Source organism: Schistocerca piceifrons, chromosome 6, assembly GCF_021461385.2.
Source record: "Schistocerca piceifrons isolate TAMUIC-IGC-003096 chromosome 6, iqSchPice1.1, whole genome shotgun sequence".
NCBI classification, from domain to species: Eukaryota; Metazoa; Arthropoda; class Insecta; order Orthoptera; family Acrididae; genus Schistocerca; species Schistocerca piceifrons.
In genome coordinates this window covers 48,757,767-48,782,876 of record NC_060143.1, presented here as the reverse complement: position 1 = coordinate 48,782,876, position 25,110 = coordinate 48,757,767, and the positions used below count along the sequence as shown (strand labels likewise).

Genomic DNA, 25,110 nt, shown 5'->3' with positions numbered 1-25,110 from the left:
GATACAGCTCCATCTAAGCTTATACTCTCCATGCCACCATAAAGTACGCATGTGTGAGTGCGTACCAACATTAGTAGTTTGCTTTCATATTTCCTTCGCAAATTCTGAAAGAAAAATCACTGCATGCGTCTTCTGCTCTCAAAATCACAATAGAATGTATAGGGCGCTGACAGCACACCCGTAACAGAGGCTTCTTCGAATACAGGTTCTCTAAATTTACCCAACAAAATTTCGCGACCACAACGCTCTATTCTGTAGGAAAATACACGTTAAAGTCTCTCAGAATCTCTCGTACATTGTCTTAGTGACTGTACTGGCCTTATTAGATCTCCGCAGTGCTTCTCAGATTTTTTCGATGTCATGGATACTTGATAAGAATAATACTTTACAATTGTACACACTAACATAATGGCGCGCGATTTCTTTACAAAATGTTCAAATGTTGGTGAATTCCTAAGGGACGAAACTACTGAGGTCATCGGTCCCTAGACTTACACACTACTTAAACTAACTTATGCTAAGAACAGCACACACAGCCATGCCCAAGGGAGGATTCGAACCTTCGGCGAGAGGGACCACGCAATCCGTGCATGGAGCCTCAAACTGCGCAGCTACTCCACACGCCATTACAGGGTTATTACAAATGATTGAAGCGATTTCACAGCTCTACAATAACTTTATTATTTGAGATATTTTCACAATGCTTTGTACACACCTACAAAAACTCAAAAAGTTTTTTTAGGCATTCACAAATGTGCGATATGTGCCCCTTTAGTGATTCGGCAGACATCAAGCCGATAATCAAGTTCCTCCCACACTCGGCGCAGCATGTCCCCATCAATGAATTCGAAAGCATCGTTGATGTGAGCTCGCAGTTCTGGCACGTTTCTTGGTAGAGGAGGTTTAAACACTGAATGTTTCACATAACCCCACAGAAAGAAATCGCATGGGGTTAAGTCGGGAGAGCGTGGAGGCCATGACATGAATTGCTGATCATGATCTCCACCACGACCGATCCATCGGTTTTCCCCTTACAGAGGCATCCAGAAGCTTTAAACTGCGCATACCATCGCCGAATGGAGTTAGCAGTTGGTGCATCTTTGTTGAACTTCGTCCTGAAGTGTCGTTGCACTGTTATGACTGACTGATGTGAGTGCATTTCAAGCACGACATACGCTTCCTCGGTTCCTGTCGCCATTTTGTCTCACTGCGCTCTCGAGCGCTCTGGCGGCAGAAACCTGAAGTGTGGCTTAGCCGAACAAATCTTTATGAGTTTTTCTACGTATCTGTAGTGTGTCGTGACCATATGTCAATGAATGGAGCTACAGTGAATTTATGAAATCGCTTCAATCATTTGTAATAGCCCTGTATTTTACAGATAATTTATTCTTTCCCAGGGCTCTGCCAGCAAGTCCAACAACAAGTCCAAAGTGTCAAGCATTCCCTGATGCTGATTTTACATGTTCATCTTATTTACAAGGCCCAGATTTTCTTCAAATATTATGATTTAGGTGTCTTATAGCTCACTGCAAAAGAATCGTATTCCACAGAATACAGAAAGAGGCTTTTGTATGTATGGGTCCAAGTGCTGTGAATTTCCTGATGTAAGTGATTTAAACCTACACAGCAAGATGTGATTCTTTAAGGAACACAGCAAGCTTAGAGTTTAACTTCCGATCATCTTTTTCCACGCACTAACTTTCTTTCTAAATCACCATGTTTGCTACCACTGTCATATATGTAGTCGTATGCTCTGTTGCTGCAAGAACACATGAGAATTTTGTAAACACTGCGATCTTGCTTAATAGAGATAGCCGTAATCATTTGTTTTGTTTTTTCAATAATTGTGTTAACTACCAATTACACGATACTGAAATATATTATGACCAGATTCGTATAGCCACAGCCATCTACTGAGCTGCTTTTGTGTTTATCTTTTGACAATGCCACTACGGCTCGTATTATGACATGTTTTTTAAAACAGATCTGAAGATAACTGAAACTGGTAGTCTGAAGACCTAACAAGTTCGTGATCATGGTCGGAAAAAAAGAAACTTATTTAACACTTTCTCGATCACTGTTTGAATTGCGACCATGCAGCAGCTTGTAAAATTATGATTTTTTAGATAACTCACGGTTGTGAGGAAAACATAAAACAATAAAATCACACCTTCTTGATCGCCTTTGTAATAAGTACCTGTTAAGGACTTGGCGAAGCATGTGTGGTGTTGACAGTCCCAATTATACAGGGTGATTCGTTGAAGTGTACGGAAAAGGAAACGCCCTGCGAATAGTGCTGAAAGAAATGGAAATGCTATGTGCGACGTTCCAAGCAAACTAATATTTACGGACCTATTGCTTTTGTCTGCAGCTCACAAACGTAAGTCCAGAAGAAAATAATACCGATTCATAAGTAAAATGATCACATTACAACGACTTGATGGGGCTGATTACTGTAAACGAAGCACGTTGGTTGGGAAATAAACGAAACATTTGAGCACTGAACTAAATAATGAAACACTTCAGGATGGAAAGACTATACTTCTCTTGCCTGCCACAGAGAACTACTTGACAAAACAAATGTGATATACTTTCACTTGTATGTTTCCGGTGAGTATTACCAACACGACTGACGAAGAAACTTAATGATTACGGCTCCTATAAACAAAGGATTTGACACTAACTTTTCTTTAAGCAACTGTCCAAACAAAACAAAAGGTAAAGTTATTTTTGTATGAAGATCTTCTGTAGTATCCGCTGACGATATATAAATGTCTTTGCGTTTATGAGTCTTCTAAATGGTTTGACGTAGTACGCCACAAATTGCTCTCCTGCGCCAATACCTTCATCTCAGAGTAGAGCTTGCATCCAACGTCCTCATTTGCGTACACATCCAAAAGCGTACACTGTGTAAGAAACTTGTGCAACAGAGAGTTTCAAGATGGATTTGTCCAAAGGTGTTTGATTTCCTACGGTTACTGTTGTTGTTGTGGTCTTCAGTCCAGAGACTGGTTTGCTCCTGTTCTCCATGTTACTCTATCCTGTGCAAGCTTCTTCATCTCCCAGTACCTACTGTAACCTAAATCCTTCTGAATCTGTTTAGTGTATTCATCTCTTGGTCTCCCTCTACGATTTTTACCCTCCACGCTGCCCTCAAATACTAAATTGGTGATCCCTTGATGCCTCAGAAAATGCCCTACCCACCGATCCCTTCTTCTAGTCAAGCTCTTCTCTCCAATTCTATTCAGTACCTTCTCATTAGTTATGTGATCTATCCATCTAATCTTCAGCATTCTTCTGTAGCACCACATTTCGAAAGGTTCCATTTACTTCTTGTCCAAACTATTGATCGTCCATGTTTCACTAATATACGTGGCTACACTCCATGCAAATACTTTCAGTAACGACTTCCTGGCACTTAAATCTATACTCGATGTTAACAAATTTCTCTTCTTCAGAAACGCTTTCCTTGCCATTGCCAGTCTACATTTTATATCCTCTCTACTTCGACCATCATCAGTTATTTTGCTCCCCAAATAGCAAAACTCCTTTCCTCCTTTAAGCGTCTCATTTCCTAATCTATTTCCCACAGCATCACTTGATTTAATTCTAATACATTCCATTATCCTCGTTTTGCTTCTGTTGATGTTCATCCTATATCTTCCTTTCAAGACACTGTCCATTCCGTTAATCTGCTCTTCCAGGTCCTTTGTTATCTCTGACAGAATTACAATGTCATCGGCGAACCTCGAAGTTTTTATTTCTTCTCCATGGATTTTAATTCCTACTCCGAATTTTTCTTTTGTCTCCTTTACGCTTACTCAATATACAGATTGAATAACATCAGGGATAGGCTACAACCCTGTTTCACTCCCTTGCCAACGACTGCTTCCCTTTCATGCCCGTCGACTCTTATAACTGCCATCTGGTTTCTGTACAAGTTGTAAGTAGCCTTTCGCTCCATGTATTTTACCCCTGCCACCTTCGGAATTTGAAAGAGAGCATTCCAGTCAACACTGTCAGAAGCTTTCTCTAAGTCTACAGATGCTAGAAACGTGGGTTTGCCTTTCCCTAATCTATTTTCTAAGATGAGTCGTAGGGTCAGTATTGCCTCACGCGTTCCAACATTTCTACGGAATCCAAACTGATTTCCCCCGAGGTCGGCTTCTACCAGTTTTTCCATTCGTCTGTAAAGAATATGGTTCCTATACTTACTGAAAGAATTGTTTTTCAGAGGCTACAGCGTTAATATGTTTCCCACTTTGTACTGCCGGCCGAAGTGGCGGTGCGGTTAAAGGCGCTGCAGTCTGGAACCGCAAGACCGCTACGTTCGCAGGTTCGAATCCTGCCTCGGGCATGGATGTTTGTAATGTCCTTAGGTTAGTTAGGTTTGACTAGTTCTAAGTTCTAGGGGACTAATGACCTCAGAGGTTGAGTCCCATAGCGCTCAGAGCCATTTGAACCATTTGAACCACTTTGTACTACCTCTAGAACGCAAAGTACGAAGTCTAGATGATGAGGGTTACTCTCTACGTCTGGCATGCCTGCCACCCAGTTTCCTCTGTGTACGACAGATGTTCCCGATGCCGGCGCTGAGGCGACTGGAGAACCTGCGCTCGCTGCGGATGGCGTGGAACGAGATCGGCGCCATCCCGGACGACGGCTACTCCCGTCTCGGCGCGCTGCTCTTCCTCGACCTGAGCTCCAACAACTTCGAGCTCATCCCCGCCGATTGCTTCCGACCGTTGCCCTCCGTGCGGACGCTCTCCCTCTACTACAACGCCATCGAGTCGGTGCACGCCGAGGCGTTCGTATCGCTCGTCGACCTCGAGTCCATTGACCTCAGCCACAACAACATCGTCTTTCTGGACGCCGTAACGTTCCAGGCGAACAAGAAACTGCGAACTATAGACCTCAGCCACAACCACATACACTACATCAGTGGGGTGTTCGCCAACCTGCCGGAACTCAGGGAACTGTTTCTGTCAGAGAACAACATACTAGAAATTCCCAGCGACGCATTCACCGCTTCTTCACAGCTGACGGTTATCTACCTGCAGCAGAATGCCATTAGGCGAGTTGACCCGTCAGCGCTCAATACGCTAGTCAATCTGGTGCAGCTCCACCTAAGCGCCAACTTCATTCGAGTATTTCCGAAGGATCTGCTGCGGAATGTGACGAGTCTCCAGTCGCTCAGCCTCGACAGTAATAACATAGCAGGGCTGGAAGTGGGTACTTTCGAGACAGTGAAAAGCTTGAAGGAGCTTAGGTTGCACAGCAACCGCATCGTCGACATTACGAGAGGAGTGTTCGACCCGCTTCCGTCCCTGTTGGAGCTCCACCTGCAAAACAACCTAATCACAAATATCGAGTCAGGAGCATTTCGCAGTCTACAGAGCCTCCAGCACGTCAACCTACAAGGCAACCTGTTGGCCCAGCTTGGCGACGTCTTTTTACACGAGTCACCGTCCCTCGTATCCATACAGCTCGATTCCAATACTTTGGTTGACCTGCACAACGATTCTCTCCGCGGACAGTCCAGTGTTCAGATCATGTGGCTAGGGCACAATCGCCTCACCAGGGTGGATCGCGCAATATTCCGGGATCTGATGCTGATACAGCGGGTCTATCTCACTAATAACAGCATATCGCACATCGAGGACAAAGCCTTCGAACCGATGCAGGCACTAAAGTTCCTGGATTTGAGCCTCAACAGCTTGAGGCACATCACCATCAACACATTCGCCGAACTTCATGAACTGGAAGAGCTTTACCTGTCAGGTAACGGCATTCTCCAAATCGATCCCAGGGCGTTGACATCGCTGAAGAAACTTAGGGTTCTCGACTTATCCACCAACAGTATCGCCGTGCTCCATGACGATATTTTTCAAGAGGGACTTCCTATCCGAATACTTAATCTTAAAAACTGTACGGTAACAAAAATTGAGAAAGGTGCTTTCAGAGGCCTCAATAACTTGAACGAACTGAACCTGCAAAACAACCGACTGAAAGCGAGTTCTCTCCGCCAGATAGATATTCCCGGGCTGCGAATACTGTACGTGTCTGGTAATAATTTTAGTGATATACAGAGTAACGCTCTAGAAGGACTGCCGTCTCTACAGACTCTCGCGATAGATAATGCTCAAATAGTCAGACTACCAAAGAATATTCTAAGTAAAAACAAAGACATTATTAGAATAGATATGAGTGGTAACCGACTGAAACAACTTAGCCGCGAAACATTCTCCGGCTTGAAAACGTTGAGAGAAGTCAGGTTACACCGCAATTCATTCCCAGACGTTCCGTACGCAGCCATATCGAACATTTCTACGATAGAAGTACTCGTCCTTTCAGGGAACTCCCTTACGAGTATCGATATGAGCAAACTGAGTGCTCTTAACAGATTACGGGAGATCGACCTCAGGGATAATGCTCTATCATCCCTTTCCGGATTTGCTTCGGTGAACTTCACGCACCTTCTCAAGGTGGATATGAGTTTCAATTCCTTATCGGCGCTGCCGGCTAACTTCTTCCACTTGTCGACGTCGCTGCGCCGGCTCGACCTGTCGTATAACCGCTTCAGGCAGATACCCACGGTGGCGCTGTCCGACCAGAACCTGCCCAGTCTGGGCTGGCTCAACCTGACAGGTAATCCTCTGACCCTCATCCACGACCTGTCCTCGGTGCAGCGTTTCAACAGCCTGCAGGAGGTGCACATCAGCGCCACCAACCTGACCATCGTGACCAGCAAGGACTTCGAGGCGTTCCCCACGCTGCTGCACCTCTTCCTCGACCAGAACCGGCTGTCGCGCATCTCGCCAGGCGCCTTCCGCAGCCTGTCCAACCTGCTGTCGCTGGACCTCGGGGTCAACGAGCTGGAACTACTGCCGCAGGAGAGGCTCACCGGCCTCCACCACCTGCGACTCCTCAACGTCACCCACAACAGGTTGAAGGAGCTCGAGGAATTTCCGCAGGACCTCAAGTCGCTCCAGATTCTCGACCTCTCCTTCAATCAGGTACCCATTCAATTAATTGTTAAGCAATTCCAATAAATCACTGGATATTGTAGTTTTCTACAGTAAGTTATTTGAATTTGTTATCTCAGTTTTTGGTAACATAATTTTCGTTTCTGTTCCTTATACGATACGTGGTTCGACTGAATCTAGTTCATAATTACGAATACCCCGTTACTTCTTACATACACTAGTTACAAATTTGGTATTCCTGGCAGAAGAAAACTCTTCACTAATTTCTTGATTTTTTTCCAATGTAGCACTGAACTAACAGTATCCCTTGTCTCTTTAACCAAAAACACTTCACTTTCGCACGAAAGAAAGGTGAGATTGTACATAGGATACTCTCAAGAGAATGTGCTTTATCTATGATTATATGGAGCGCTATGGAAAACTTAACTGTCGTAGGACAATCCGGTAACACGTGACTATTGACAAATGCACGCAGGAAAAGAAATACTTTTTATTTTATTACTAGGTGTCGAACCCGACATTGCTCGGGTACACATTTTGCTAGTATTACAAACAAAAACAAAAAAATTAACTGAGTTTGTAGTGTAATTCCCTGGACAGTTTTTGTATGCTCGGCACAGATCCTTCGCGTGTCTACAATGCAATTTTGTAAACGTCATGCGGACATGTCCGAAAGAACCGACACGATTTCCATGTAAGTATACCATTCTGTCAACACCGGCCACGACCTTCCTCTTCTGTGCTGATACGCACATATTACCCGAACTCTTACGGCCGGCCGGACTGGCCGTGCGGTTCTAGGCGATACAGTCTGGAGCTGAGCGGCCGCTCCGGTCGCAGGTTCGAATCCTGCCTCGGGCATGGATGTGTGTGATGTCCTTAGGTTAGTTAGGTTTAGTTAGTTCTAAGTTCTAGGCGACTGATGACCTCAGAAGTTAAGTCGCATAGTGCTCAGAGCCATTTTTTTGAACTCTTACGGGACTTGGTAAGAATGTCTTCCACGAGTAATGAGTGTGTTGGGTAGGGACACTACGAATGTAGTGTGTGTGGTCATATATGGTAAGAATGTGGTTCTCGCGAGAGGCGTGAGCGAGATAGTACCTGCAGGCTCGCTATCCTCTGTTTCGTCGGTGGCTCACATGGATAGAGCGTCTGCCATGTAAGCAGTAGATCCCGGGTTCGATTCCCGGTCGGGGCACACATTTTCACCTGTCCCCGTTCATATATATCAACGCCCGTCAGCAGCTGAATGTATTAATGTATAATTCTAATTTCTTTCAGTCTATAGCCGTCTGCACTTCGCAGTTGAAAGCTGTCAAATGCGCTGCCAGCTACCAGGTATTTCCTTAATTTGTTTCGACTGTAGAAGCGTCTTATTAGCCGGTCGTTGTTAATTTTTGTCACCGGTGTTGCTACTTTTCAATGAAGTAGCTCCTACACTGGCCTCACAAGGTCTGAGTGCACTCTTCTTGCCAACAGCACTCGGCAGACACTAACGGTGACCCATCCGAGTGCTGGCCGAGCCCGACAACGCTTAACTTCGGTGATCAGACGAGAATATGTGTTGCCACTGCGCCAAGGCCATTAGCAGTAGTAAAGAACAACTGTATTAAAACTTCATGCACGATGCATAATTTTTTCACGGATCAGCCTGTTTATGACCTCATATCTCTCGAACTATGTCTCGCAGAATGTCATATTCATGTAGATACACTCAGCGGCTTATATGGATACTCTCTGTAAAGTGTGTTACCAACAGACTTAGGAGAAAAGGTTTTTAAGCGTCATACGCAACGCGGCAGTTCTTCACGCATGTCAGTGCGAACGACATACTATCTCCTGCACTATGTGTGGTACCACGATATAATTTTGTAGGTGCATTTAGCAGTATTTGAGGATAACGTATGCAAAATTTATTGCGAATAGAGTTAGTAGCACGGATGTAATTAATTTAAACGTTATACATGATGCAGCAGTTTTTAACCTGTCTCATTGTTTATGACGTCATATCTCCTGAACAGACAGGTAGATGGTTCTTATCCCGATAGCGATTGTTACTAGACAGGATGGGATATGTATACTGAGGTTGGCTAATATCGATTCAGTGGTTTAGGAGGAAATGTGGAATACACACGCGCACGAAGATACAAACATATCTCTTATTATTATTATTGCTATTATTTTTACTTATTACACACGTTACAGGCCTTTATCAGACCACGTGAAGCATTTATGACTACTTGTTCTTACTGTTCTTCCAGTCCTCTTTCATTCGTTCGCTAAAGGCCATCTTCCTTTCTTAGGTCCACTTAGTCTTTGGGCTTTAGGTGCTGTCTTCTCTGACAATTTGTGGCTATGGGCACTTTTGTCTGTGATGTCCACTGAATCTACCTGTGTTTTTTCCAGACCTAATTTGATTTGTGCCATCCGAGGTGTAGTGGTTTTGAGCCTCTGTATGTATCTGAGAATTCTGTTGGTGGGTCTGGTCTGTGGGAGTCTGCAGATGTGGCCGTATAATTTTAGTCCCCTTTTCCTGATGTCCGCTGCGAGGTTGGACAACTTCTCTGTGGCATCTGTGGACGGAATCCTGTATCCTTCGTCTGTGAGTTTTGGTCCAATTATTTTCCTGATAATTCATCTTATCTCTGTGAGGATCTTCTCTAGGTCGCCATTGGTGTGTGGCATCCGTGTCTCGCAGGCGTATAGCACCACAAGTTTGATTAAAGCATTCTAGTGACTAAAGTTTATGGAGGTGAACAAAGTAGAGTTGTTATGATACCCTGCGGCTTGTATAACGCTCTCCTCATCCTCAGCTACCCGGCGTTGTGGGATCGTAGGTGCTTGAAATGACTCTGCCATACTCTGTGCTTAAATTCAGTATGCTGGATTTCGTGCAGAAGAACTTCATTGGAGGCCGCATTAATCGGTGGTAGCAACGCCGTATGGCAGGGACAGAGACGTGCAAATCGCACCGGCCAAGTCAGCTACAGGTCGTGAGCGAAGTCAGATTAGGATAGCCTTCAGCTCGCTAGGTTCGCAGCCTCTATTTCGTGCATATATTACGCACGTAATATCAGAATTGTGTTGTCATGCTTGTTGTATAACTTTTGTTAATGAGTTATTTGTATTCAAGAAAGATAGTTGTTATTAGTTATGTTCCTGGAGTGCAGTAGCAGGACTAAGTTAAGTAAAAGTTATTTACTTAAGTATTCCAGTACTAGTTATTATAGAATGTTTCAGATTCCTTCAATCACCCCTCTCCGGCTTGCCCCTATCATCCATCCTACTGCAAACCCCAGCCGGCCGTTGTGGCCTGTGGCCGAGCGGCTCTAGGCACTTCTGTCCGGAACCGCGCGACTGCTACGGTCGCAGGTTCCAATCCTGCGTCGGGCATGACCACTAACCGAAGCAATTGGAGCAATAGTCCTTGTATCAGGATTAGCAAAATGTGTGATGTCCTTAGGTTAGTTAGGTTTAAGTAGTTCTAAGTTCTAGGGGACTGATGACCATCAGGTGTTAAGTTCCATTGTACTCAGAGCCATTTGAACCATTTGGAAATCCCAGGGGTACCGATCGAAAAGCATCCTGCATTTGTGTGAGGTCACGACATGCTGCCATCGACATTCACGTCAGAGATCTGTAGACCTACTTTTTCTGCGCACTCCTTGAGCACTTCGACCTGCCTGATTGCTGTGGTTTCTTTGTCTGCAAGTAGTGGCAGGTCATCCACGAAGGAGCAACAGCCAACTTCCAGTTCATCCTCTGGTCGTTCTAGTCGCACTGGCTTCCAGTATCTTTGCAGTTTCAGCTCTTTCTCCCATTCCTTAATAATTCTGTCGAACACTAGGTTGAAGAGGAGTGGTAAGTGACCATCAACTTGACGGATGCCTGTCCTGATCTCAAAGGGTTCAGAAATTTCCACCATAAATTTCACTTTTGATGTGGTGTTTGGCAGTGTCTGTCTGATTAGTCGCAGTGTCCTGTCGTCCAATCCTTGTTCGTATAGGATGTTGAACTATGACTGGCGGTCAATGGAGTCATACACTTTCTTAAAGTCAACGAAATGCATATGACTGTCGTATTTCTGAGGGCTTTGATTTTCAGCCTTTTTTATGAAATGGATAAATCAGTGCGCATTTCCAGACATGAGGCAGCTTTTCTGATGTCCAGATGTCTGTGATAATCTGTGCCAGTTCTCTAAGTTAGTTTGGTCCGAGGTTTTTCAGTAGTCCGGCACCTATACCGTCTTCAGCAGATGTTCTGTTGTTTTTGAGTCCAAGGATGTTTCTGTGGACCTCCACTTGTGTCGGCTTCTCTGTCGGTTCATCCTCCAGGCATCTTTCAGTCGGTACTGAGCAATTCAGCAGTACTGAGAAATACTGTGCCAGCACCTTGCAGTTATCCACTTTTTCAGTATGTGTCGCTTCTTAATCCCTCATTCACACAGAACTGCGAACTGCTCAGAGTTGCTATCTACACACATAAAAAAAGTCTTGCATCACAGCAGTTCCCAGAACTCCAAGATAGATGTTGACTGTTGATATTGTATCACAGACACGGTCCCTTTGACTGTTCAGAGATGTCACTAAATGAGCCCAAGATGTAAACAGCCGTGCATGATCGGTGGCTATTAGACGGAGGGGGTCCCACAGCCGATCAGTTCCAGTCATCCCACCAGGAAGGAGGTAAACGGCTCGCGTTGTCTGTAGTTCAACGAAGCCTAGACGGCCAATACCGCGGTTCTATTACGTCCGCATTGTTACTTTATGCCAGGAACGGTTCTCAACAAGGGAAGTGTCCAGGCGTCTTTGTTTGGACATGGAGGAGATACAGAGAGAGAGATACAGAGAGATAGGTACTGTCGAAGTCATGCCTCGCTCAGGCCACCCAAGGGCTACTACTGCAGTAGATAACCGCCACCGACGGATTATGGCTCGGAGGTACCCCGATAGCAAGGCCACCATATTGAATAATACTTTTCGCGCAGCCACAGAAGATCGTGTTAGGACGCAAACTGTGCGCAATAGTCTGCATGACGCATACCTCACTCCCGACGTCCAGTGCGAGGTCCATCTTTGCAACCTCGGCACCATGCAGCATGGTACGTATGAGCCCAACAACATGCCGAATGGACTGCTGAGGATTGCCATCACGTTCTCTTCACCGATGACTGTCGAATATGCCTACAACAAGACAATCGTCGGGGAAGTGTTTGGAGGCAACCCGGTCAAGCTGAAAGCCTTAGACACATTGTCCAGCGAGTGCAGCAAGTTGGAGGTTGCCTGCTGTTTTGGGATGTCATTATGTGGGGCCGTCGTACGCCGTTGGTCTTCATGGAATGCGCCGTAAAGGCTGCACAATACGTGAACGCAATCCTCCGACAGATAGTGCAACCGTATCGGCAACATATTGGCGAGGCATTCGTCTTCATGGACGACAATTCTCACCCTCATCGTGCACATCTTGTGAATGACTTCCTTCAGGATAACGACATCACTCGACTAAAGTGGCCACGATGTTGTCCAGATATGAACCGAATCGAAAATGCCTGGGATAGACTGAAAAGGGTCCTTTATGGACGACGTCACCCACTGCGACGGTCTTTTACGTGCTGGCGTGCGATGCACCAATTGCAACGGATTATACGTTGCTGCTGCAATACAATTTCTTTTATAATTTTTGTTCACCTACATCTTTACAGCGGTAGATCCTCGCACGTAAACTCCTGACTGCAACTACTTACGAGATCACAGAAAAGCAGTGTTGAGGAAACAGTAACCTCATAGCTACACGCCGGAGGCCGCTATAAGTAAAATTTGCTGAAAATTGTATATGTACTTTAAAGAAATGATTCGGAAAGGGGATGTCACTCGTACTTTAAACATGAAGCTCAAATTTAAACCTTCAATAGGTTTTTTTGCCGTTAAGCAAGATTATCAGCCCACATTTACGAAAATTAATAACGTTTCTGCTCACAGTTATCACCATACCTAAAACAGCCAGAACTTTTACCTTCCCAAATTCCGAAACCAATTACTTGTAACACAGTCACTGATCGGCCAATTACTTCTGCACACGATATTCAGTGGTTGTCTTTAGTAAAAGTTTATGCTCGCCATGAAATACTCAGTAAGAATATACTCAGTACCGCCACGCTATATAATTCAAAGTTCACTCGCGATTTTCGTCGGAACGAATATCACAACACTCTAACGTTTTCATAGACAGCTTCTGGTCGGTACCAGATACCATTAGCACTGGACCATAACGCGGAAGTCATCCCAAGACTTCATCTTACACATAATGCGAAAAGTCACATCCAGCATAACCGTCTCCAATCAAAGCTAGCTCGCGACTCCCTCTCACTCTCCCACAGTCAAAAATATATCTCGTCACTAGGCGGCCAACCGTCTCGCTTCTCATTGGCTGTCATCACTTACGACCAATGAGAACTCACTTATAGGGCGCGGCTCGCGCCAAAATCTAGCAAGCACCAACCACTTCCCTAGGCTCATTGACGTCATCAAATTAAGTAACACAAATCTCTCTAATTAAATAAACAAAACAAAATGAACTATAAGCTTTACTCTACATCTGGAAATTTATTATGTAGTCGCGAATGTTCTGGCTGTCTTAAACATAAGCATACATACTTGGACATCTGACATTCACTAGTAGGGGAACCACTAGTGGATTCGTTCCCACATTACGGAGTTGGAACACTTGCCAGTTCCTGTAGAGAATTACATGAATGATTTTTAATAATGCCGAATGTGCCACATCTCTCACGCACGCATTCTCATTCACACGCACCCTAACACACAATACACATATTTACTTAGAATTCTTGACTGTCGGAAAATTACGTTTTCTTTTTTTGGAATTTTACTAACTTCCAAAACACAACTCTTTTTGGTATCAGACTTTGACATATTGTTTGTTTTCACAACAGAAGGATGTACATCAAATACGACGTTCCTCAGGTTATTCCTTTATTAGTTATTAATATTTTTAGTTTCGTATAATGTAAGTGTCCTGCCAGCGCTACTCCACTGCTTTCACACGCGCAGCTGCAACAGATGGTCGTGATGTCAGGATGCAGGACACAACTCGTCCGTTACTGACCGGATAATACTCTACCGGCTTACATTGCAGCCCACATACATTCTGAAGTAAAGCTTTTAATAGACAAATGGGCGATTCGCGCATGTAACATGCATCAGTGCTGCGCTGTAACTGTAAAGTGTGGTCTAAGTGTGACCTCAACCCTTGACGTGTATCGTCCAGTAGGCACAACGTGTATATGCAGGGTGAGTCACCTAACGTTACCGCTGGATATATTTCGTAAACCACATCAAATACTGACGAACCGATTCCACAGACCGAACGTGAGGAGAGGGGCTATTGTAATTGGTTAATACAAACCGTACAAAAATGCACGGAAGTATGTTTTTTAATACAAACCTACGTTTTTTTAAATGGAACCCCGTTAGTTTTGCTAGCACATCTGAACATATAAACAAATACGTAATCAGTGCCGTTTGTTGCATTGTAGAATGTTAATTACATCTGGAGATATTGTAACCTAAAGTTGACGCTTGAGTACCACTCCTCCGCTGTTTGATCGTGTGTATCGGAGAGCACCGAATTACGTAGGGATCCAAAAGGAACGGTAATGGACCTTAGGTACAGAAGAGACTGGAACAGCACATTACGTCCACATGATAACACCTTTTTATTGGTCTTTTTCACTGACGCACATGCGCATTACCATGAGGGGTGAGGTACATGTACACACGTGGTTTCCGTTTTCAATTACGGCGTGGAATAGGGTGTGTCCCGACATGTGGTGGCCAGCATTTGCTGCACACAACTGCAATCTCTGGCATAATGAATGTCGTACACGCCGCAGTACGTCTGGTGTAATGTCGCCGCAGGCCGCCACAATACGTCGTTTCATATCCTCTGGGGTCGTAGGCACATCATGGTACACATTCTCCTTTAACGTACCCCACAGAAAGAAGTCCAGACGTGTAAGATCAGGAGAACGGGTTGGCCAATTTATGCGTCCTCCACGTCCTATGAAACGCATAAATTGGCCAGCCCGTTCTCCTGATCTTACACGTCTGGACTTCTTTCTGTGGGGTACGTTAAAGGAGATTATGTACCGTGATGTGCCTACAACCCCAGAGGATATGAAACAACGTATTGTGGCAGCCTGCAGCGACATTACACCAGACGTACTGCGGCGTGTACGACATTCATTACGCCAGAGATTGCAATTGTGTGCAGCAAATGCTGGCCACCACATTGAACATCTATTGGCCTGACACTCTATTCCACTCCGTAATTGATAACGGAAACCATGTGTGTACGTGTACCTCACCCCTCATGGTAATGTACATGTGCGTCAGTGAAAAAGACCAATAAAAAGGTGTTATCATGTGGACGTAATGTGCTGTTCCAGTCTCTTCTGTACCTAAGGTCCATCACCGTTCCCTGTGGATCCCTACGTAATTCGGTGCTCTCCGATACACACGATCGAACTGCGGAGGAGTGGTAGTCAAGCGTCAACTTTAGGTTACAATATCTCCAGATGTAATTAACATTTTACAATGCAACAAACGGCACTGATTACGTATTTGTTTATATGTTCAGATGTGCTAACAAAACTAACGGGGTTCCATTTTAAAAAACCTAGGTTTGTGTTAAAAAACATACTTCCGTGCATTTTTGTACGGTTTGTATTAACCAATTACACTAGCCCCTCTTCTTACGTTCGGTCTGTGGAATCGGTTCGTCAGTATTTGATGTGGTTTACGAAATATATCCAGCGGTAACGTGAGGTGACTCACCCTGAATAAACTACACTCCTGGAAATGGAAAAAAGAACACATTGACACCGGTGTGTCAGACCCACCATACTTGCTCCGGACACTGCGAGAGGGCTGTACAAGCAATGATCACACGCACGGCACAGCGGACACACCAGGAACCGCGGTGTTGGCCGTCGAATGGCGCTAGCTGCGCAGCATTTGTGCACCGCCGCCGTCAGTGTCAGCCAGTTTGCCGTGGCATACTGAGCTCCATCGCAGTCTTTAACACTGGTAGCATGCCACGACAGCGTGGACGTGAACCGTATGTGCAGTTGACGGACTTTGAGCGAGGGCGTATAGTGGGCATGCGGGAGGCCGGGTGGACGTACCGCCGAATTGCTCAACACGTGGGGCTGAGGTCTCCACAGTACATCGATGTTGTCGCCAGTGGTCGGCGGAAGGTGCACGTGCCCGTCGACCTGGGACCGGACCGCAGCGACGCACGGATGCACGCCAGGACCGTAGGATCCTACGCAGTGCCGTAGGGGACCGCACCGCCACTTCCCAGCAAATTACGGACACTGTTGCTCCTGGGGTATCGGCGAGGACCATTCGCAACCGTCTCCATGAAGCTGGGCTACGGTCCCGCACACCGTTAGGCCGTCTTCCGCTCACGCCCCAACATCGTGCAGCCCGCCTCCAGTGGTGTCGCGACAGGCGTGAATGGAGGGACGAATGGAGACGTGTCGTCTTCAGCGATGAGAGTCGGTTCTGCCTTGGTGCCAATGATGGTCGTATGCGTGTTTGGCACCGTGCAGGTGAGCGCCACAATCAGGACTGCATACGACCGAGGCACACAGGGCCAACACCCGGCATCATGGTGTGGGGAGCGATCTCCTACACTGGCCGTACACCACTGGTGATCGTCGAGGGGACACTGAATAGTGCGCGGTACATCCAAACCGTCATCGAACCCATCGTTCTACCATTCCTAGATCGGCAAGGGAACTTGCTGTTCCAACAGGACAATGCACGTCCGCATGTATCCCGTGCCACCCAACGTGCTCTAGAAGGTGTAAGTCAACTACCCTGGCCAGAAAGATCTCCGGATCTGTCCCCCATTGAGCATGTTTGGGACTGGATGAAGCGTTGTCTCACGCGGTCTGCACGTCCAGCACGAACGCTGGTCCAACTGATGTGCCAGGTGGAAATGGCATGGCAAGCCGTTCCACAGGACTACATCCAGCATCTCTACGATCGTCTCCATGGGAGAATAGCAGCCTGCAATGCTGCGAAAGGTGGATGTACACTGTACTAGTGCCGACATTGTGCATGCTCTGTTGCCTGTGTCTATGTGCCTGTGGTTCTGTCAGTGTGATCATGTGATGTATCTGACCCCAGGAATGTGTCAATAAAGTTTCCCCTTCCTGGGACAATGAATTCACGGTGTTCTTATTTCAATTTCCAGGAGTGTATTTTAATGTTGTAAGCTACATTTACTCGTATACATTTTATCACTGATTCACGTTTTAAACTTATACAGCTGTACATACAATAAGCTATGCGTGTTAACTTATAGTAACTGGTTAGTTATATGCCTTTTAGCCTGACTGGGGCCATACAGTGGCCGAAATCTGGATTTCAAATATTTACGACTAACTGCTTTACAGTTTTCTACTTGAAGTAAATATAGTCGCTGGCACATCTGTTTCTACGTGGAATTAAACCTGATAGGTGATCATGTAATGATAGTCGAGTCTGCGTAAGCCGATCCCTGACACATGCCGGGTCTGAGCGCGGCAGCTTTGGCGGGCCTATTTCAGCTAGTAACGTCACGCAGTTTTCTAAGCGTCTCTATGGCAACGCCTCGGTGTTGTTACAGCGTTTTAGACGACTACTATTTGCGCCTGAAGCCGTTAGCGCTTCGTAGTCGAAATCTGGCAATAGCGCTGCGAGCTGTCAGGGATCCACTTACTCCCTGTCGACTATGCTTGACGTGTTCTATGATAATTAACAGGTATGAGCAAAGTAAATATCAATCCTCCCTACGCGGCACATCTAAACTCTGATAGGTAGAGTATACTATACTGTCGTAAATACGTAATGATTGCGTATAAAACGTGGACACAGCAATAGTTTATTGACTAAATGTAACCTGAGATGCCTCACCCTTTTTCTAAGATTTAACTTAATGCAGAAAGCTTCCAATCTGTACTAATTCACTTTTGGTAATACTTGAGAGCTAACTTTTGTCTTTTCACCCTACGGAAATAATTAGTACGACACGGAGAGACACCCACAGTCACACATACAAAATAATGAACAAAATGGAACGCATATACAGACAAAAATGACAAACTATTATAGGTACTGCTGTAGTATCAACTGCTGTCAATTAAGGGTACTTTACTAAAAGTAGATGTGTCGACAAATTTCTCGTTTTCCTGAATGATCATGCACAGAGTAAGTGAAGAGAATAACTTTGTAGACTTCTGTGAACAGATCAATGAAGTAAAAGTTGACATCTATCATATTGACCGGATCTTAATTATTGTATGGGTGAGTAACGCAGAGCGTTGTGAACCAAAACAGGAGTTAAATGATTTATAGAACAAATTAGTACTTGAATGCAAAGAATAATAATAACACTTCGGTATGAAATCTCAATTTGAAGTCACTATCGGTTAGATGCAATCTACCGTTTTGTTTCCCTACAGTCTCTGTGTTGAAAGTTTAAGTAAATAAATAACGCCTTCAGTCTTGTATATAAGACTTCGAAAAACACTTAGGTAAATTATAGTGTGGAGTTGTCAAGAAAAGTGGTAGTATGACGTTCATAAACCACGATGTTATCACATTACTGCTACTTTATATCTTCTGCAAAGTTCTCTGAGACCGACAAAAATTTAATATTAGGTTCGTAATCATCTTAAGCATTATTGGTATTGTTCTTTATATGTAGCGCACTATAATATGATGTTCAGCTGGAGGTTTGTTTTGTACGACAAAGTAACACAAATGACGGAGGATTTTTGAACACTGAATCACATGTGTACCCTACCTCGTGATGATTGTAGCGTGATTCTATGGAGACGACACTCTGTTCTTCTTGAATATCGGCAAAGTGGAGAAATTAAATATTGAGGCTGTCCCGGTGCATTGTTTGCTAGCAAAACACATTATAAATAAATGCTTTGAACTGCTACAAAAAGCTGCAGCATAGGATAAGTCTGGTTAATGTTACGAACACAGATCTTCACCTGTAATGACGAGGACTGCTCAACTGTGCTTTTGGACAGCAAATCGTCAGTTAATTAATCTCCTCAGAATTAATCGCCGAGATGACTTGCCTCTCACATAGTTTGAAGCTCAGTTGTGAAAAAAGCAAAGCACACTTCGGTGTACGGAACTCGATCATTCGAATTCGGCTCGTAAGCAATGAAGTTCACAGTCTCTAGTTCGTCTTAAAAACCAGGGAAATTATTTTGGTTGAAAGCTTGGAATATGTCACGAAATAACAGCGCCATCATAATCTGATTGCTGTTAATTGTAGAAGTTCTACACATTTTCAGTGTCTTTTCTCACTTTCATCGTCTTCAGCGATGATCTTCCAAGCCATGCTTTTTCTGTCGATGTCTTGTAAACTTGCACTTCTTCGTCTGGGTCGATCCAAAACAAAATCTTCCTTTGAAGATATAGCAAGTTGCAGCAACAATAGTGCAACAGCCTTCTAGAATATTCGAAGTTCGATTCACGTGTTCTCACAACAATGGCATTCCCCGTCTCAAAATTTCTACCTCGGTTTTCTCTCAAATCTTTTCTTCTTTCAACACTATTAAGCAACAGTTTCCTACCGCGCACGCAACAGATCGAAGCAATATTTCCACTGATTCGCTTTCAACTGTTATTCCTCACATCTATACATTACCATCTTCCAAACTTCACCTTCCGAGCCGGCCGCTGTGGCCGACCGGTTCTAGGCTCTTCAGTCCGGAACCGCGATGCTGCTATGGTCGCAGGTTCGAATCCTGCCTTGGGCATAGATGTATGTGATGTCGTTAGGTTTAAGTAGTTCTAAGTCTAGGGGACTAATGACCTCAGATGTTAAGTCCCATAGTGCTGCCGGCCTCGGTGGTCTCGCGGTTCTAGGCGCGCAGTCCGGAGCCGTGCGACTGCTACGGTCGCAGGTTCGAATCCTGCCTCGGGCATGGATGTGTGTGATGTCCTTAGGTTAGTTAGATTTAAGTAGTTCTAAGTTCTAGGGGACTGATAACCACAGCAGTTGAGCCCCATAGTGCTCAGAGCCATTTGAACCAACCCATAGTGCTTAGAGCCATTTTAACCATTTTTGAATCACCTTCCGACCGAACCTATTCAGAAACACCTGTATTTACTAAATATAAATGCCTTCTCTATCAATAATTCAACTTATCACGACATCTTAACGCTGCTGGCTCACTTATTATCTGTCTCAGTTGTGACTTATCAATTGTCTCCCTCGCCGTCGCTAAATTTTTACATAGATATCATTTTCACTACTTAGATGAAACATCCATTCACAGAAGACTAAATACACAAGTACACTGAGGATGCCAGTAAAATTCAGGTTAATGGTATTAATTTACATAACGATTTGAATTCACGTATTAAAAACATAACATCACAAAAAGACTGAAAAAACTGAAACAAATAAAATGAAAAATATAACTACGGTTTTATAATGACTCCCACGCGATATCAAATTAGTGGGGAGGCTGTTACATAAACCTCAAATCGGACTAAAACTCAGTTGTTCTAATAACTGGTGGAGTGATCATATGTGTTGTGTGTATAACGTATATACTGACTTACCTGAACCGAGCGAGGTGGCGCAGTGGTTAGCACACTGGACGCGCATTCGGGAGGACGACGGTTCAATCCCGCGTCCGGCCATCCTGATTTAGGTTTTCCGTGATTTCCTTAAATCACTCCAGGCAAATGCCGGGATGGTTCCTTTCAAAGGGCACGGCCGACTTCCTTCCCCATCCGCCCTAATCCGATGAGACCGATGACCTCGCTGTCTGGTCTCCTCCCCCAAAAACCAACCAACCCACCTGAGTCATAGAGGAACATAATGGTACTGAATACACATCTGATTGGCATTAGACACTACTGAACCAATGGAAAATTAGATGCGGGTCGTAGTTGATATTGCGTCGGACGTAAAATTTGGTTAACAGGACATCTGAAATAGAGCATCCTGGAGTCAGATAATAAACCATAACAAATAGCTCCAGTTTGAAATAGCTTAGTTGGTTCGATCACGGCCGGTTTCGGGCGATCATAAGCCCATCTTCAGATGAACATGAACATTGAGGGGCGTGGTCGCCGAACACTGGACACGAGGCTGCGGGCAGGTGACAGCTGCAGCTGTAGCCGAGATATGCATGTGTCCGGAATTGAATTTCGATCACAGTGTCGTTTTGTGGATGTGGAGAAGAGAGAAGCTTTGCGTACAACATTGTGGACGACGTCGACCAAGTGCTACATCCTAGCGTCAGCGTAATTAACTTGCCTTAAATACTCGAAGCTGTCCAGTCTCTGCAACTCGGCAGTGGTGTCGATGGGGAACTTACAGCAGCATTAGGTTACAGATTTTAGTCAGATTGTTTATCATAGACTTCGACAGCTTTCTCTGCATGCCTCAGGTGCTTTTCTCTCACACAGAGACAAAATCGTTCAAATTATACGGGGTGTCCCAGCTATCTTGTCCACCCAAAATATCTCTGGAACAACAACAGCTATTGGAAAACGACTTTCACCAGGATCAATGTGGGGCTGGGGCCCATGAATGTACATATTTGGAAACATTCTAAAACGAAAGCATATGTGTTTTTTAACACAAACTTATGTTTTTTTAAATGGACCTCCTATAGTTTTTCTTCAGCAATCCATAGCATGACAAAGCACATACACAATGGCGTTGATTGCATCGCAATATTCCCGTTACATCCAGAGATATTGAGACGCGAATTTGACGCTTGAAACACCCGACATGCGCTGCTAGCGCACGTCCTGAGGCTCAGGCGTGAACCCCATGCTGCCCGTAATCGCGATGTGATTGACAAGTAAGTGTCCCTCTTGATAAGTATGGAGGTGTGATTGCACATGTCAATCACATCGCGATTACGGGCAGCTTGGGGTTCACGCCTGAGCCTCAGGACGTGCGCTAGCAGCGCATGTCGGGTGTTTCTAGCGTCAACTTCGCGTCTCAATATCTCGGGATGTAATGGGAATACCGCGATGCAATCAACGCCATTGTGTATGTGCTTTGTCATGCTATGGATTGGTGAAGAAAAACTATAGGAGTTCCATTTACAAAAACATAAGTTTGTGTTAAAAAACACATAAGCTTTCGTTTTAGAATTTTTCCAAATATGTACATTCATGGACCCCAGCCCTACATTGATACCGGTGAAAGTCGTTTTCCAAAAGCTGTTATTGTTCCAGAGATATTTTGGGTGGACAAGATAGCTGGGACACCCTGTATGTGGAACATGTTACCAACCAACTACCCTAAAGGCATGAGACGTGAAAGCTACCGAAATGAATTGACATCTTTGTGAAACATATGGAATGGTTATAAAATCGTGTAGAGCACTGAAAGATGCCCACACAAAAATGTTTCATACTGGTGATCTGGAGCAGAAAGTAAGTAAAAAGAAAGAAAAGTGAAGACATACGCTACACGATGTTGTCATTATTCTGGGTGGTATCACTAACCTGGTGTCTTGCTGTAAGTCCATCGCTGTACAGTAGTAGCGCTCAGTCGCCAGATTCCATGTAAGTGGTGATCCTGCTAAAGTGGAGTGTTTAGGGGTGACAGTTGTTAATTGTCAACAAGGTTTGTACAATACTGGTTTTAATACAGAAATTGCTTTGTCACACAGCATTTGCAATATGGCGGCTCTGGACTACGCCGTTATATTCGACCCTTTACACACATAAACACCGTTTTTTGACTTCACATAATCATAGACACTGCCCACGACACGTGGCGTTCTGATAACTAATAACTTCACTTTGTAACTTGTTTAACTGCTGAAATGTGTATTCGCGGCCATTCTTTTAGAGCCGCCCCGGTTACTCGACCGTGCGTTTTGAGTGGCTCCTCACGACTAACTAGACCTGCCTTCCCGAATGACAAGAGAGACCACCCCAACTTTCTCCCTCTGCCAATAAGGACACTGTTCTCGTTTCCTACATATATATATATATATATGCAAACTTTCAGCCAATGGCCGTTCAGATCGCTGTTGCTAGGAGGATCTGACGTCACGTTTGCAGATATTGTGACGGAAGTTTGTCTCGGAACACTGTCTCAGATTGTAAGATCCTACTTCCGAATAGTCGGATCTTGTGCCTACTAGGGTTGCACAACATTGCCTCCTATGATTTCATCACTAATACTCCTTGCTGACGCTTAATTGTCAAATGTACATGTAGCCTTGCTGCTACTGAGCATTCCCGACCTCATAAATATGCCTATTACTTGGCTTAACCACGTAAAGGGAATGCACACATGTATTAAAAGCACCTCACCATCGATCAAAAGGGGCATGCTGCCTCCAACGCAGGGAAACGTGCTTTAATCAAAAGAAACTATACATCTGCATAGATGTTTGAGACTTTGAAAGGTGTCTGGAACCGTATAGTTTCATATGATTACAGCACTTGTGCCTGGGATTCAGGGAGGATCCCCCACTACATTGGATACTAAGGTGCCATTCCAGTAGAGTTGGAGATCCTTTCCAATGCCGTTCAAGCTGAGAGGGAATACCAAGTGGGCTGAGGCCTTACTGGGAAACTGGACTGAGGAGGGAGGCGCGTTAGGGTTGTCTGTGCAGTTGTGCAAAGCCACTGCGCCATGCTGTCGTAGTGGTTTGCACATCTGCCTAGTCAGCAGGAGATCTGGGTTCGAATCCTGGCCTTGGTACAAATTTTCATTCCTCGCTTTAGTCTACATATCATACATGTTTGAGACTTGAAAAAGTCTCTGGAAACATATAGTTCCACCTATTGCATTTTTGTATTTGTTCCTTATTTTATTTTATACGCTGCTTACTTGAATAGAAAGCCCCTGATAATTCGTTAAATAAGCTCCTGTTTTGGTCACGATACCATGACAACCTATTTCCTTCTTTGTGCAGAAGGTAATTGCTCTACGCACCAGCACGGCCTCAGCATTACGAGTCACACACACACACACACACACACACACACGTGACGATGCTTCTGTGTCAGGTGACGCGCGTGGGCAAGCACACGTTCCGGCACCTGGCCAACCTGGCGGAGCTGCACCTGTACGGCAACTGGATCTCGGCCGTGGCCAGCGACGCCTTCCGGCCGCTCAAGAAGCTGCGCCTGCTCGACCTGAGCCGCAACTACCTGGAGAACCTGCCGCTCAGCGCCTTCCGCCCGCTCGAGACGCAGATACGCAGCCTGAGGACCGAAGGTACGCCCGTATCTTGCTCTTGCTGCTTTGCTCGATAACGTTCTGGCACTTCAACAAACTTAGTCTTTATCTCTCATTATTTATTTGGTTATCCTGTCAACACTGTAGCTATTAAGAACTCTTTTACATCCAACCAGAAGGCCTTATGTTTTACAGTACATCCACGGTACAGTGTGCATTAAAAATGACTTTACGACTTTGGAATGATGCAGAACTTTACTGAGATAACATACAGAATCGGTAGACATGCCATTTTGCAGCACACAGAATCAAATTTCACATAAAATTGTCAAGTGTAACTCCGGTTCGATGTGACTACCATTTGTGGTGCGGCAAACATCCCACCGGTAATCAATTTCTTACCACACTCGTAGAAAACCTGGCGTAACTTGCCCGATGGCACCTTAGATCCGATTTTTCAGGTCGGCTAAATTGTTTGCTAGAAGAGGACCATACACACGGTCTTTATTGAACGCCCACAGAAATAAATCCACTGGTATCAAATCCGGGGAGCGATGTGGTCACGCAAGCAAACGGTGCCCTACGCTGGCGATCCTGGTTGGTCAGTGGGGTACTGATCTGAATCAAACTTGAGGTTGTTCCTCCAAAATGAAACATCTACCGACGGAATGGGGTACTGATGCACTGTGTGATTGAAACTTGAGGTTGTCTGCTACAAAATGACACACCTACCGATTCTGTAAGTTACGTCAATGCAATTCTGTATCATTCAAAAGTTGTAAAGTCCTTTTTGACTCATCCTCTATATGGCCTATGAAGACGACGGCTGAGTTAACCTAAGAATTTTTTTTTT

The 25,110-nt window shown here is 44.9% G+C and overlaps 1 protein-coding gene across 1 annotated transcript in view; it reads left to right on the top strand.

The window, feature by feature from the left end:
- LOC124803137 (slit homolog 3 protein) overlaps positions 1-25,110 on the top strand; it is a 192,956-nt gene that overhangs the window by 147,010 nt on the left and 20,836 nt on the right. Inside the window, exons 5-6 of the mRNA XM_047264317.1 lie at positions 4,575-7,016; positions 24,086-24,296. Coding sequence (XP_047120273.1) covers positions 4,575-7,016; positions 24,086-24,296 — 2,653 coding nt within the window. The remainder of the gene's footprint in view (positions 1-4,574; positions 7,017-24,085; positions 24,297-25,110) is intronic.